Here is a 15582-nt window from a genome sequence, read left to right on the forward strand (position 1 = left end):
AGGAACAAGATAAAACACTACATATCATTAAGAAATTTATAAGACTAGTCCCAAAACCAATGTACAAGTAACATGCATTTTACATTTATGTAGAATTTTAGAGCTTGGAAACACTTTCGTGATATTTAATCCTAAGAACAATCTTTTAAAGTGCACATTATTAGCTCCATTTCAGTGATGAGGAATCTGAGACAGATTTTTAAGTGACATGTCTCGTTCAAACATTACGAGTGGAAGAGTCAAGACTTAAGCCTGAGTTTTCTGATTCTAAGCCCAGTGCTCTTTTCAACACAGCACTGGAAACCAAAGATTGTGGTACACAACAGGGCAACAGCCAGTCTTCTGCTCGAGATCCAACTAAACTGGACCCATACTGAGCAATGTCCAGCCAAATGTCCAAATTAATTTTATCCTGCAAATATTTGTTCTTCAGTGTAATACACACAGCACAACTACCATTTCCTTCGTCTTAGTGCCTTTATCTCCTACATTCCAGAAATGGGGATGTCAATTTTTTTTTAAATCTGGCCTAGATGGAATCATATAAATCTTAAATCATAATATAAATCTTAAAGGTCTGGCTTCCACCAATCCTTACACATTTTGTTTTCCCCCAGCACTACAGAGCCTAACCTACCCTTACCCCTTTCGAGCATTCTTGCTCCAAACGACCACCTATTTTAAGATGTCAATGACCCTTTCCCAAATTCTACAAATTCACCCCAGTTTTGCCACCCGACTCCAGCGCCTGCCCGGACATGTTCCCCTCCCTCCCAATAGATTTGATACCGAGTTCAGGTTCTGCAGATCCCGTCGCGATGCTGTCACACAGCACTGACAGATAAGATTTGACCTTTCGACTCCGTCCTTAGGGACTTCCCGCTGGCCAAGAAGGGTAGTTCCAACCCCAGAAAACGGGCTTCCTGCTCAGGAACGCAGCCTCTAGGAGCGCACAGTCTGAGGCAACGTCTCCGGCAATTAGAACGATGCTGGGCGCCCGGGTGTGCATCACTCCGCCTCATACTCCTGCCAACTGCAGAGCACTCGGTCCGGCAGCCAGTCCATCCCACCCACAGCCAAGTCCCAGCCAGCCGGACCTTACGCAGGACCCCGATGACAGGTCGTTGACGGCTGCAGCAAAAGCCAAGGCCACCTGCCGCTGCTGCCCATCCCCGCCAACCTCGGACCTCCTAGACTGGACCGCAGAAAAGCGTTTCTATGGGAACCCCCCGGGAATCACGTGACGCAATCGGACGACCAATTGCTTCTTACCTCTGCCCGCGGTCCAGCTTTCGGCACTCCCTCTCGCCCCCGCCTCCTTCGCCCAGCCCCGCCCCTTGCCGGCGGAGAGCCCGCGCCTGCGCGCTGTGTCCTGCGCGCTCCCTCCGTCGCGCGCGCTCTCCGTGGAAGAGCGGGGACAGCGTGGGAGGCGCCAGGGGAGCCCGAACCTGAGGAGGAAGAAACGGGGCTGGCGCGCAGGCCCAGAACCGTCCGAGCCGCGGCAGCCGGCGACGCCCCAGAGCGGAAGAGGGAAGTGAATCAGGCGCCGGGCAGTGGGCTGCTGGGCTGGGCTTGCTGAGGTAGAGGCAGCGCCAAGAAGAGGCCTTTGCCGCTGGTCAGGATTGGGATGTCGAAGAACACAGTGTCGTCGGCCCGGTTCCGGAAGGTGGACGTGGATGAATATGACGAGAACAAGTTCGTGGACGAAGAAGATGGGGGCGACGGCCAGGCCGGGCCCGACGAGGGCGAGGTGGACTCCTGCCTGCGGCAATATCCTTGCATTCGCCGCCCTCCCCACCCCAGCCCAGCCAAGCCCAGCCCGCCCTTCTCCTGAGACCCGGGAGCCTGCAGGATCCGCCGGGCACCGGAGCGGAGCTGCCCTCTCAACCTGCGGCTTAACCTGTCTCTTTGGGGTCGCCCGTTCTGAGAGGGCAGGGGGAAGCCCCCGTTTCCTACCCAGTCGGCAGGAGACGCAAGGGTCCCACTCTTGGAAGCCTGCGCTCCCCCGCGCGCCTTCCACGCCTCCAGATTCCTCAGGTTGCACCCGAGTGCCTGCCTGCCTCGGGAACTGGTCCCGCCGGCCGCGCCCTCGCGGCGCCGGGGAAGGCGGCCTGGGCTGGTGGGGAAGGCTGGTGCCGAGCGCCTTAGTTTTTCTTCCTAGAACTCTGTTTCCTGGGGTCACATTAGCTCCAGAAATTTCTGATTGTGGGGAACCTGCATCTTTCCTTAGTGGTTTTGTTTTTTGTTGTGTTTTTGTTATTGGTAGCATTAAGGTAGTTTATTCCTTACGGGGGGGCGGGGGGGAGATGGGACAGTTTGAAAATTGAGGGCCCCTGTGCTTTCAGCCCATTGGCCTTTTAAAAAAAAAAAAAAGAGGAAGAAGAAGAAGGGGATTTGGCAAAATATGCATTGCACAGAATTTGTTAACCGGGGGAGGGGAATGAATACAAAAAATACAAAACTCCTAGAAGGAAGCTTGGAGCCTTTTACCTGCTAAGAAAAGGACAATAGAAAAAACGACGGGGAATGCGTGTGGAGAATCCTTGGAAATATTTAAAATAAACCCCAATGAATAAGATAGAAGATGAGTCATTTGTATAAAGCAGAATCATTTTTGTAATCCTAAAATTGTTTCCATTTTAGTTAAAATATGGCTGTCAGTTCCCAGTTTCTGTTTTGCATATTTGAATATTCATAACTTTGGTTTCGTATTTGCATTACATCTTTTTTAGAAAAATGTAAATGTTGCAAAAAACCGAAGCTGTAGTTTTAGAAAATCTCAGACACTGGATTTGTATGCATTTCTAATTATCCTTGGGTGTATTCATAAGACTCTCAACAATGTCCTGTTATATTGGGGAAATATGAAAGTGAAAATATTTAATGGCAACAATATCCTTTTTTAAAGGCACCTAAATAGAGCATTAGACATTTATCAATATATAAATAGTCCTTTGCCAGAACTTTCAGTTAATTAGCTGTTGCTCTCTTGCATTATTTAAATACTTAAGTGCCTGGAGTCATAAAAAATGAGCTAATCTACATAAGGCATGCTTCTCTAGAAATCCCTGCAGCCTTGAAAATAACAGCTTGTCAACCAGAGATTTTGTGTGTGTAAGAACTTTTTCTTGAGAAGATAAATGGTGAACATGCTTCTTAAAAACGTTATTTGTGATGGATAGATGGTGTTTTATGAAACCCCAGTGTATTTTAGGTAATTTGTGGTGACTCTTAAATGGTACTGCTGTATCCATATCAGTGGATCTGCTTTTTGATCAGTTCATCTTAAAATATGAAGATACTGTCTCTTCTTACCCTTACGTACAGCCAGGAAAGACAGCCCCAGTGGTGGGGTAATAGAGATGGAGGAACAAGTGAACTCTGGTTTTCCTTTTAGGGGAATGTCTGTACGTTCTGACAGTCTGATTGGCCTTCTGTTTCTCATGCTTGGTAACTCACTAGTGCTTTCAAAGAGAGCCTGAATTTAATAGGTATGGTCTAACACAGTTTGAATAACCTTTGTGAAATATGAGAGAAAATATATAAAGCAAAAAATTAAGCTGCCACCTAAGGGACATATGAATTATTACATCTTCTGTGATGCCTCTTTTCATCAATATTGAGAGACTGCTAATGTGTATCATTCAGATTGCTAATCTGCCAGCATGTTCTACCAGCATTTCAGATAATATAGAATATAGTTCTAGTAAAAGTTTGGTCTTTATTTTTTCAATTAGAATCACAGGAAAAGACATTTTGGTTGATAATAGGTTATTTCATTTGGGGGACTAATAATTCTGATATATATTTTAGGATTTCTTTAACACCACTCTAGGTAATGTTTGCATATGTATCTCACTGGGAAATGAAAGACTATCAAGGTGTTCATTTGATAGTTAGAATCAAGGGTGAAACAGTCCTTGCTTTATTAAAAAAAAGTCTAATGTTCTATTTTGCTGTTGATATTTTGCCTTTGATTAACATCCTGGAAACCAGCACATTGAATTTCCAGTATTGAACATGGTGACCGAAGTTTCTTTTTATATGTAAATCAAGTCGTAAGAACCAGTGGTTATAATGCTTTCCTGGGGGCCATCCTTTGCTGCTACACCCTTAACTTCCATCACAGGAAACATGACAGCTGCCCTACAGGCAGCTCTGAAGAACCCCCCTATCAACACCAAGAGTCAGGCAGTGAAGGTGAGTTGCAGACTACAACACAGTGATCTCTGCTGATACCTTATTTTTAGTAAAATCCTCTGCAGTTGCAAAATAAATCAATATTTTAACTGTTTGCTATCTTTGACATAGAAGAGTTTATAATGTAGTTTGATAAGTAAAAATGTCACGTGAAAAAAATAGCCCTGTAGTGTAGTTATGATAATGCCGCATGGTAAGACACAGTAAGTTCAAACGATAGTGAAATCATTTGTGTGTGTTTTTAGAGGAGACAACTCAGGCTGAATTTGAGCAAAGGTTTGAAAAATAAGTTAAACCTTTACAAAAATAAACAGATTGTAATTGCTTTTTAAAGATTTTTTAAAACCATACAAATACTAAATATTTATTATAGAAAGCTCAGATATATGGGAAGGTTAAAAAGATAGTCATTTATGGTCCCAGCACCCATAGATAGCAGTTACTACTTTGGGGCCTTGCTATATAGTTACCGAGTTCCCATTTGTTTTTTAAGAATGAAATTTTATAACGTGCTTTTTCGGCTGTATGTAATGTACATGAGCGTTCCTTCGCAATAAGTTTATAGCATTTTTAACAGTTGTATATGGATAAGCTGCAGTGTATACATAACTAATGTTTTGTTATATATTTAGACTGACTTTTTTTTCCTATTGTAAACCACTGAAATCAATATTTTTTGGTAAATTTTTAATTGTTCTCTTTGAGTAAATTGCTAGCAGTGAATTACTGGATCAAAGAATGCACTTTTTTTTAAGGCTTTTGGTACATGTAGTATTGCCAAATTGCCCTTCAGAACAGTTGTGCAACTTACATTCTCTGCAGTCTTTTACTAATTCTTAAACCTATTTACATATTTATTTAAAATGATGCCCATAGCATCAACCCCATTGTCCATAGCTATTCATACATCCTAGGAGCTTCAAGGATCTCAGTTGAATAGTAGTAAGTAATAACTTAGGTAAATGCATAATAATTATCTAGGTAACATAATTTTTTATTGGGGAAAAATTTCTTTGGTTTTTGCAAGTTGTGAAGAATGTCGTTGAAGTTTCATTTTTACCCTGGATGTAAAGATATTTTTCTAAATCTGGTAATTGCAGTCTTTAAGCCAAAGATAACAATAGGTGGTAGAAACATTCTGTGAAATCCTGACCAGTAGGAATGCTGGAGGTATCACTTTGTGTTGAATGGAAGGAGAAACGAATTGTTGAAAAGGTCAGTTAAGTGTTTCCTTTGCTTGGCTGGATGGGTAAGAAAATAACTGCTTTTGAAGCAGGCTTTTGCCAAAGAAAAAAGATTATTATTAATGAACATCACTATATTTCATATCCACAGTCAGTTCATATAAATTACAGTCAATTTTCTTTCAAGAAAGCTTGGTTTATTAAAATTTTTAAATAAAAGTTTTTAAGAAAAAATTACTTCTGAAGGATAATTCAAGGTGGAAAGGTGGAACTGCAAATCTGCTTCCTGGTTTTGTTGGGGTTTTTTTTTTTTTTTTGAGACGGAGTCTCACTCTGTCGCCCAGGTTGGAGTGCAATGGCGCAATCTCAACTCACTGCACCCTCCACCTCCTGGGTTTAAGCGATCCTCCTGCCCCCGCCTCCTGAGTAGCTGGGATCACAGGCACACACCACCATGCCCGCATGATTTCTGTATTTTTAGTAGAGACGGGGTTTCACCATTTTGGCTAGGCTGGTCTCGAACTCCTGACCTCAGGTGATCTGCCCATCTCGGCCTCCCAAAGTGCTGGGATTACATTACAGCTGTGAGCCACCACACCTGCCCGTTTTGTTGGGATATTTTTTTAAGATCAAGACATAAATTTAAATGTTGTTTTAATAAATTGTTAAATTATCACATTGATCTGTTAGCAAATCTTCTTGGCTCTGCCTTCAATTATGTCAATAGTCTGTCTAGTTTCTTGCCACCTCCACTGCTGCTATGCTTACCACATACAGCCTGTATTATTGCAATTGCCTCCTAATTGCTCTCCCTGCTTCTACCTTATCCCCTACTCCCACGGCTTATTCTCTGTAACATAGATGCCAAAGCGATCCTGTTAAAATGTGAGTCAGATTATGGCACTGCTCTTAAAACCTTCCAATGTCTTCTCTTTTCTCTCAGTAAAAGCCAAACTCCTTACAATGCCTGTAGGCCTTACACGATCTGTCCTCCCATAACCTCTGACTTACTCACATGCTTTTCTCCCACCAATCCACTCCAACCACATTGGGTTTTTTTCTATTCCTGGAACACACTGAACACACACTAATAGCACTGTTCTTTGCTCTGTCTGAAAGCCTTCCTCTTTCACGTCCTTCAGGTCTTTACTCAAATGTCACCTTCTTAGTGTGGACTTTCTGAAATTCTAAACCCTCCTCATACAGATATGTCTAAATGTTCTGTTATTTATTTACCCACCAGGACCGGGCAGGCAGCATTGTTTTGAAGGTGCTCATCTCTTTTAAAGCTAATGATATAGAAAAGGCAGTTCAATCTCTGGACAAGAATGGTGTGGATCTCCTAATGAAGTATATTTATAAAGGATTTGAGAGCCCCTCTGACAATAGCAGTGCTATGTTACTGCAATGGCATGAAAAGGTAAGTTATGAATTATAAATCTATATGACTGGTTCTTTTACAATAGGGAATGACAATGACAAGCTCTCTCACCTAAATAACCATTTTGATTGGTTGTACATTTTTGTTATTACAAATAAAATGCATGAAAATGATAGTTCATATTTATGTTTACTAGCCTTGGTCTTAAGAGATTCTGATTCCAACACTTGTGTTTATTCAGCAATGATTATTAGTAATTAAACATAATCTTGAACTCTGAATTAAATCAAAACTTTGTAAAAGAAAATAAGCAAATAAGCAATACAAATCAAGAATTCTTTCACAGTGACCAAAAGGTGAAAACAACACAAGGATCATCAACAGATGAACAGCTAGATTGTGGTACATACATACAATGGAATATGATTCAACCATAAAAAGGAAGGACATTCTGACACATGCTATAACGTGGGTAAACCTTGAAAACATACCAAGTGAAATGAACCAAACACAAAAGAACTAATATTTTATAATTTTACTTATGTGAAATAATCTAGGATAGGCAAACACAAAGGGACAGAAAGTCCTTAGAGGTTACCAGGAAGTAGGGAAAGCAAGGAATAGGGAGTTAGTGCTTAATGGGTACAGAGTTCCTGCTTGGAGTGGTAAAAAAGTTTTGGAAACAGTGGTAATGGCTACAGTATATTGTGAATATAATTAATGCCAATGGATTTTACACTTAAAGATGGTTAAAATGGCAAATTTTGTGTTAGATATTTTATAACTTTTTTTTAAAGAATTAGGGGTTTGGAGGATCAAGAATTCTTAAATCATGTTTTTCTGTTTTCATGTGTATATTTTGCAATGTAAGTAGATGCTGGTACATCATCTGTCAAAAGAGTACAAGGGATTTTGAGCTTTGGGTAAAAAACTGGATAACATGTAAATAGAACCAGTCATAAAAATATTGTGTTTGAAGTGTATCTGAGTGAAAATACACACATAAGAAAAAAGTACATAGTAAAACTTGTGGTTTAGCCTTGGTCAAGTCACTTTATCCCTCATACACTATCAAAAAGAACTAACATTTATGGATTAGGGTAACCATTCCTCACAACTTTCCCAGGATAGCCCCAGTTTATGCCTGTTGTCCCATCATAGCTATAAATAGTTCCCCTTTTACTCTAAAATGTACCAATTTGGATAGTAATTTATATGGCACCCTGTTCATGGAACACTTTCTGTTGCCAGGCACCATACTATTAATGTTTTATTTAACCTTTACAACAACCCTGTGAAGTATATAAATATCTTTATCATCCTCAATTTACAGATGAAGAGCCAGCTTTAAAACCCAAGCAGCATAGTTCTAGTATAGCCTCAAGATTGCAGTGAACATTGATTGAGTACTTACTGTATTCCACATATTCTTCAAAGGACTTTATAAATATTAACTCATTTAATCCTCATAAAAATGGAGGGAAATGCTTGCTATTATTCCTCTTTTGTAGCTGAGGAAACTGAGGCATATGTGAAGTCTTCATTTCTTCCAAATGTCAGTCACCAGTTTTTACCAATCTTTGAAGTATTTCTGAAATCTCTGTGTTCAAGTGTATCTAATGCAGCTGTTCACAGCATCTCTCCCAGTCTGTTGCCATAGCTTCCTGACTGGTTTCCCAATTAACAGTTTTGCCTCCCTCAAATCTGTTATCTACCCAGCCATCAGAATGATATCTTTAAAATCAAAATTGCCCTTGTCAGTCACCTGCAGGATAAAGTCAAAGTTCCCAAGTCTAGCTTCATCTTCCATGTCATTCTTCCCCTCAGGCTACAGCAATGCCAGCCTTTTTCCTGAATGCACGGTATCGTTTCACACCTCCATACATTTGCTCATGATTTTCTGGTGTTAGCCTGTCACCTACTCATTCTTTTAATGTGTCATTTCCTCCATGAAGCCTTAGCTGAAACATTCCTCTATACTGTTAATCTGGGTATAAGCCTCTCCCTGGTACTTTAATAGCACCTGAAGCACAACTCTTCATTTCATACGTTAGATAAAAATTACCCGTTTATATGTCTGTCTCTTCGTGCTAGACCAGAAAATGCTGTATTTGTTCACTTTTGTATCCCCAGCATCTAGCACAGTACTCAGTATACAAAGGTATTCCATAAATATTTTTTGAACAGAAAGAAACCAGAGCTCAGATTCCTAATACTTGATCATTACTCTCTATTTTTCAAATTAGAGTCAGAGTTAAAGTTTCTAAGTTCTTAGCTATTAAACAATACCTTCTTTCTTTGGGAGAAAAAAGTCTGACAAAGGCTGACTAATCGAAGTGGAAGTTGGGATGGTTGATCCCAGTTTGAATTTTCTCCTGACTGTGTGGTGAGAATGAGAAATGCAGAATGTCCACCTTTTTTGAGCAGGAACACTATGCTGCAGATTTTTTAAAACATTATTTAGAATTAACATACTAGAATGTAAACTAGTATCTCACTAGAATGTAAGCTCATGAGGGCAGGGACTTTCAAGGTTGTGTTTATTACTGTAACCCCAGCGTCAAGAACAGTACCTGGTGCGTAATTGGTGCTCAAGAATTTATTATTTGTTAACTAATAAATTCAGGGTCTATAGTCGTGCCCATTCCTTCTTTAAGAAGAATGTTTTACTAAATATGAGAATTGACCTTTTATGATTCTGTCAACATTTACATCTTGGTTTGTTTTTAGGCACTTGCTGCTGGAGGAGTAGGGTCCATTGTTCGTGTCTTGACTGCAAGAAAAACCGTGTAGTCTGGCAGGAAGTGGATATCTGCCTCGGGAGTGGGAATTGCTGGTACAAAGACCAAAACAACCAAATGCCACTGCTGCCCTGTGGGTAGCATCTGTTTCTCTCAGCTTTGCCTTCTTGCTTTTTCATATCTGTAAAGAAAAAAATTACATATCAGTTGTCCTTTAATGAAAATTGGGATAATATAGAAGAAATTTTGTTAAAAAAGAAGTGTTTCATCCTTTCAAAACCATTTCAGTGATGTTTATACCAATCTGTATATAGTATAATTTACATTCAAGTTTAATTGTGCAACTTTTAACCCCTATTGGCTGGTTTTTTGTTTTGTTTTGTATTATTTTTAACTAATACTGAGAGATTTGGTCAGAATTTGAGGCCAGTTTCCTAGCTCGTTGCTAGTCAGGAAATGATATTTATAAAAAATATGAGAGACTGGCAGCTATTAACATTGCAAAACTGGACCATATTTCCCTTATTTAAGCAAAATATGTTTTTGGAATAAGTGGTGGGTAAATACCACTACCAAGTTCTAGCTTTGTTTTTGCTTGCCTCCTGATTATCTGTACTGTGGGCTTTCTCTCAGCATCCAATAATCATGGCCTCTCAATTTATTTGTGGTCACCCAGGGTTCAGAGCAAGAAGTCTTGCTCTATACAAATGTATCCATAAAATATCAGAGCTTGTTGGGCATGAACATCAAACCTTTGTTCCAATAATATGGCTCTGTTTGGAAAAAACTGCAAATCAGAAAGAATGATTTGCAGAAAGAAAGAAAAACTATGGTGTAATTTAAACTCTGGGCAGCCTCTGAATGAAATGCTACTTTCTTTAGAAATATAATAGCTGCCTTAGGCATTATGAGGTATACAACTAGTATTTAAGATACCATTTAATATGCCCCATAAATGTCTTCAGTGTTCTTCAGGGTAATTGGGATCTCAAAAGATTTGGTTCAGATCCAAACAAATACACATTCTGTGTTTTAGCTCAGTGTTTTTTAAAAAAAGAAACTGCCACACAGCAAAAAATTGTTTACTTTGTTGGACAAACCAAATCAGTTCTCAAAAAATGACCGGTGCTTATAAAAAGTTATAAATATCGAGTAGCTCTAAAACAAACCACCTGACCAATAGGGAAGTCAGCTTGTGATTAGTATTTACATTGGACACCAGTTTTGTAATCACTGACTTATGTGCAAACTGGTGCAGAAATTCTATAAACTCTTTGCTGTTTTTGATACCTGCTTTTTGTTTCGTTTCGTTTTGTTTTGTTTTGTAAAAATGATAAAACTTCAGAAAATAAAATGTCAGTGTTGAATAATTTTTCTCTGACTTTAACAATTACAAATGTATGGTTAATTAAGAAGAAAGGTTTTCTGCTTCTACCACCAAGTATTGTACTCTTTTTTTTTTTTTTTTTTTTTTGAGACAGAGTCTCGCTCTGTCACGCAGGCTGGAGTGCAGTGGCGCAATCTCGGCTCACTGCAACTCCGCCTCCCGGGTTCACGCCATTCTCCTGCCTCAGCCTCTCCAAGTAGCTGGGACTACGGGCGCCCACCACCACAACAAGAACAATTTGGTAGGGTTTTTTTAAGACTACTTTATATAGATATAAGATGATAGAGAAGAGAGTCATGAATGATGTCAGAGCACTTATGCCTTTGGAGTGATTCCATAGCCCTCTGGATGGCAGCTGAATACCTGTATGTGGTATCACTGCCCAAAGACCTAGACTAGAAAGTGCAAAGTAGCCTAGCAGCTGCAGTCATTCATTCCCAGCCTCCAAAATTCTCTTTCTTACACCTCAAATCTATTTCTTGTACTTACCTACTGACAGCAACTTCTGTTTGCTTTCGATCTTCACCTGACTAGATTCCCACTTTAAAACACTTCCAAGCAATTCAGGGTCCTATGGGTGAAGATAAGCTAAGCAATAGGTATTATTTTTAAATATTACTTTTAGAGATGGGGACTTGCTATGCTGCCCAGGCTGGAGTGCAGTGGCTGTTCACAGGTGTGATCATAGTGCACTGAAGCCTCAAACTCCTAGCTTCAAGCAATCCTGCCTCAGCCTCCCGAATAGCTGGAACTACAGGCACATGCCACTGTGCCTTAGTCAATAGGTATTAGAGGTAGTCAAGTAGGTATAGCATAACCAATTACAAACTTTAAAATAAAATGATACTGAATACTTTTTCATAAAATCCCTCTTAACATCACTTTCATAACTGAAGCGTTTGGAAAAATTCTGGAGTTCATATTCTGTGTTCACACAAATGGGTGGGTGTATTTAGAATCTGCCAGTCTATCAGCTTTACTGAGGGGAGATAATAAAAATATTTAACAAGTAGTATAATATAGAGACCAAGTCAAAATGGATACCAGCTGGAAACAACTGGTTCAACTGTTGCCTCCTGACTAAATGTCAGCCCAGGGTATAGTAACCATGACACAATACTGTCCTTGGTGAAAAGAGTTGGGAATAGCATTAATTGTGGAAAAATATATATAAATGCCATAGGACACTTTTAGCACAAAAGTAGTTGTTTACCTCCCATTCTCCTTTAATCTCAGTGGTTTTATTATTTGGTTTCTTTTTTGCCATTTTACAAAAGGGAAGAAATGGAAAACATACCCTTTCTTGGTCATTGGGTAACAGCACCATTTAGGTAACAGTCATACTTGATGACAAGTATGATGATATTTTAAGGACATGAACATGGGTGAAATCAATATGTAGATGGTACAAATTAACCAAATTCTTTTTAAAGCATTTCTTGTGGATCCCAGGATCATTAGGACATAACAGAAGAATAAGGTCTGAATCTTGTTCGCCAGTTTGCTGTCAGCCTAACTGGGAAGTAAGGTTAAGCACTTGAAAATTATGTCATACAAAAAAAAAAAAAAAGAAAACATCATACAATTTAGCATTTGACTGTAAATGCAGTTAGTCAGTGTTGGGAGAACAACAAAATCAGGGTGGATCAGAGTATTTAAAGTGAGACATTAATTTGAACTAATCCTTTGGAGGGGCAGAAATAAGTGAAATGAACAGAGTAGAAAGAGAAAGTTAAAAGTGGGTTTAATAGTCACCGTTCTTGCAGTTTTAATGTTTGGTTTTTTTTGTTGATTCTTTGTGTTTTTTTTTTTTTTTTGAGACAGAGTCTTGCTCTGTCACCCAGGCTGGAGTGCAGTGAATCACTGCAAGCTCTGCCTCCTGGGTTCACACCATTGTCCTGCCTCAGCCTCCCAAGTAGCTGGGACTACAGGCGCCCGCCACCACACCCGGCTAATTTTTTGTATTTTTAGTAGAGACAGGGTTTCACTGTGTTAGCCAGGATGGTCTCGATCTCCTGACCTCGTGATCCGCCTGCCTCAGCTTCCCAAAGTGCTGGGATTACATGTGTGAGCCACCGTGCCCGGCCGCAGTTTTAATGTTTTTAATGTAGAATTCTAGATGGTGTGAATTATTAACAGGATCAGAAACTATCTCCATGATAGATTAAAGAAAGTCAAATTATAGGAAATCATAATTTTTTATTAGCTGAAATAGACATTGATGATCACTTAGTTTCACCTCATGTATATAAAGGTAAAAACAGAAAATTAATTTTTTTTTTTTTTTTGAGATGGAGTCCTGCTCTGTTGCTCAGGCTGGAGTGCAATGGCACAATCTCGGCTCACTGCAACCTCCACCTCCCAGGCTCAAGCGATTCTCCTGCCTCAGCCTCCTGAGTAGCTCGGATTACAGGCACGCGTCACCATGCCCAGCTAATTTTTGTATTTTTAGTAGAGATGGGGTTTCACCATGTTGCCCAGGCTGGTCTTGAACTCCTGACCTCAGGTGATCCACCATCCTTCTCAGCTTCCCAAAGCGCTGGGATTACAGGCGTGAACCACCACGCCCAGCCAGATTGATTAATTTTTAGATACACGATTTTTCCTTTAGATTTACAAATAACATCACCTTACAGACAAAATATTTTAAAAGCACCAAAATAATTGAAAAACACACCCAATTAAGAAACAGACCAACGGCCTCTGTAGAACCGAGTGCCCTAAAACAAGGCTTCTTCTGTCCATATTCCTGCCGTGGGACCTCTGCCCCACTCCCTCTCCCCCTCATCCCAATGTCACTGATACAGTATGTGAAAACCCCAATGTGAAAACGTTCTGTGCAGGTGCCTCTTGTACGATTCCAGATATGGAGGAGGCCCGGGAAGCCCACAGAGGTACAGCATGTCATCTGCCTCAAGGTGGTGCTACTTCACCACATTGATGATCCAGTCGCAAGCAACATGGGACACAGCATTCACTTTAACATTTCTGTTTTCCTTTATCATTTCTATTACTTCAGTGTGTAAGAGTAATAAACATAAATTATCTATGTTTACATCTCTTATTTCTCTCTGAAACAGTCCCTAGAATCCACAGCACATGAAACACAAATTGAGTAGTGTATGACCCACCTGAATTCCAAAGCATTCTTAAACTCCCATATTTTCCAGCCTAGCAGTTAGCTCCTGCTCTGCAAGGTACACCCTCTTGACCTTTCTGCTAGACTATGTGGGCCTCCTGAAGTCATAGTAGCTGTCTCTTACTGATCCCCACATTCACTTGGCATAGTTGGTGTTCAACAAATATCTCTTGGTTGTGTAACATTGAATGAGCTAAGTCACCTAAGAAATCCTTAACTTATACACAGGTTCTTAGGGTCCTGAATAGGGCAACACATCAGAAGTACAAATTGAGAACTATACAAAGAGTAAAATAATTATTGGGTTCAAATACCCTAGAGCCAATCAAGTTTAGTCACAAAGAATTTCAATTCACTTCAATGTGGACAGTTAAGAAGGGAATTTATCAGGCTTAGGTGGAAATCAGAGCCACCATGAGTACCACATGCAGCCCCTATAGTGTTTAGCTTTGCCAGAAGTCACCAGAGAAAGTGGCTGAGGGACAGCATTCCAGCTCACATCTGGCTAACAGAGGCACCATGGGAGTTTATATGAACTGCTCCTGATTCTGTGGCATCACCTTGTGAGAGCACAGATGTGACCCAATACCCCTTGTTTTCCTTAAAGATAACCATTAAATTATATCCATGAATTTATATCACCTTCCTTGACTTTACATAGATTTTTCTAATCCTGTCAACGCTTAGGGTAATGAATAACTTAAATGGTCAATGTCTCTGAATAACATCATACTTCCTTTTGTTTCTCCAAAAATTTAATCAAGATGCCAGGGCAACTAAGATTTTCTTCAATTTCCTAAGTTAAAAGTCAGTGTATTCATTAGCCAATGGTTCTATATTTTGTTCATTTTAGTTTTTATTCATTTGTTTTCATGTAATTTGTTCATGTTGTTCAACATTTAAAAAGTAAGAAATACGTACTGTGATAATTTTCCATTCCACCCTAGTTCCTCTTCTGACAACCATCTATTGTCACTTAATTCTTAGGCATCCTTCCAGATATAGTGTATGCATTTACAGGCAAATACCTATATAAGATTTTACCGCTTTGTGTACATAAATACTAACACACTATATATAGTGTTCTGTGCCTTGCTTTTTTCATTAACAGTATATTTTGGTGGTAATTTCTATCAATACGTAAAGAACTTCCTTAATCCCTTCAGAGGCGTTTGAACCAAAGCAACTCTGGCTTGAATAGACGCTGGGTAAAATAAGGCTGAAACCTACTGGACTGCATTCCCAGACGGTTAAGGCATTCTAAGTCACAGGATGAGATAGGAGGTCAACACAAGATACCGGTCATAAAGACCTTGCTGATAAAACAGTTTGCAGTAAAGAAGCTGGCCAAAACCCACCAAATCCAAGATGGCAATGAAAGTGACCTCTGCCTCTGGTCATCCTCACCACTACACTCCCACAGGCACCATGACAGTTTACAAATGCCATGGCAACATCACAAAGTTATCCTATATGGTCTAAAAAGGAGAGGCATGAATAATCCACCCCTTGTTTAGCATATCATCAAGAAATAACCATTAAAATGGGCA

At 39.9% G+C, this 15582-nt stretch overlaps 2 protein-coding genes across 3 annotated transcripts in view; one reads left to right on the top strand and one right to left on the bottom strand.

Moving 5' to 3' along the window:
* Positions 1-1198, bottom strand: part of RGL1 (ral guanine nucleotide dissociation stimulator like 1) — a 283782-nt gene extending 282584 nt beyond the window's left edge. For both annotated transcript variants that reach the window (XM_032136387.2, XM_032136384.2), the window contains exon 1: positions 790-1198. The gene's annotated coding sequence lies outside the window, so the exon portion shown is untranslated. The remainder of the gene's footprint in view (positions 1-789) is intronic.
* Positions 1199-1434: 236 nt separating this feature from the next.
* ARPC5 (actin related protein 2/3 complex subunit 5) lies at positions 1435-10939 on the top strand. Its single transcript, XM_032136389.2, has 4 exons — positions 1435-1770; positions 4128-4200; positions 6628-6804; positions 9496-10939. Exons 1-4 carry the CDS (start codon positions 1628-1630, stop codon positions 9556-9558), a joined length of 456 nt encoding a protein of 151 aa, XP_031992280.1. The 5' UTR covers positions 1435-1627; the 3' UTR covers positions 9559-10939.
* Positions 10940-15582: the final 4643 nt, after the last annotated feature.

This window comes from Hylobates moloch, unplaced genomic scaffold (assembly GCF_009828535.3).
Source record: "Hylobates moloch isolate HMO894 unplaced genomic scaffold, HMol_V3 SCAFFOLD_18, whole genome shotgun sequence".
NCBI lineage: Eukaryota > Metazoa > Chordata > Mammalia > Primates > Hylobatidae > Hylobates > Hylobates moloch.

Coding starts and splice junctions, on each gene's coding strand:
- ARPC5 (XM_032136389.2), top strand. CDS start 1,628: ATGTCGAAGAACACAGTGTCGTCGGCCCGGTTCCGGAAGGTGGACGTG. Junction 1,771..4,127: donor GTGGACTCCTGCCTGCGGCA/ATATCCTTGCAT, acceptor AACTTCCATCAC/AGGAAACATGACAGCTGCCC. Junction 6,805..9,495: donor TACTGCAATGGCATGAAAAG/GTAAGTTATGAA, acceptor GTTTGTTTTTAG/GCACTTGCTGCTGGAGGAGT.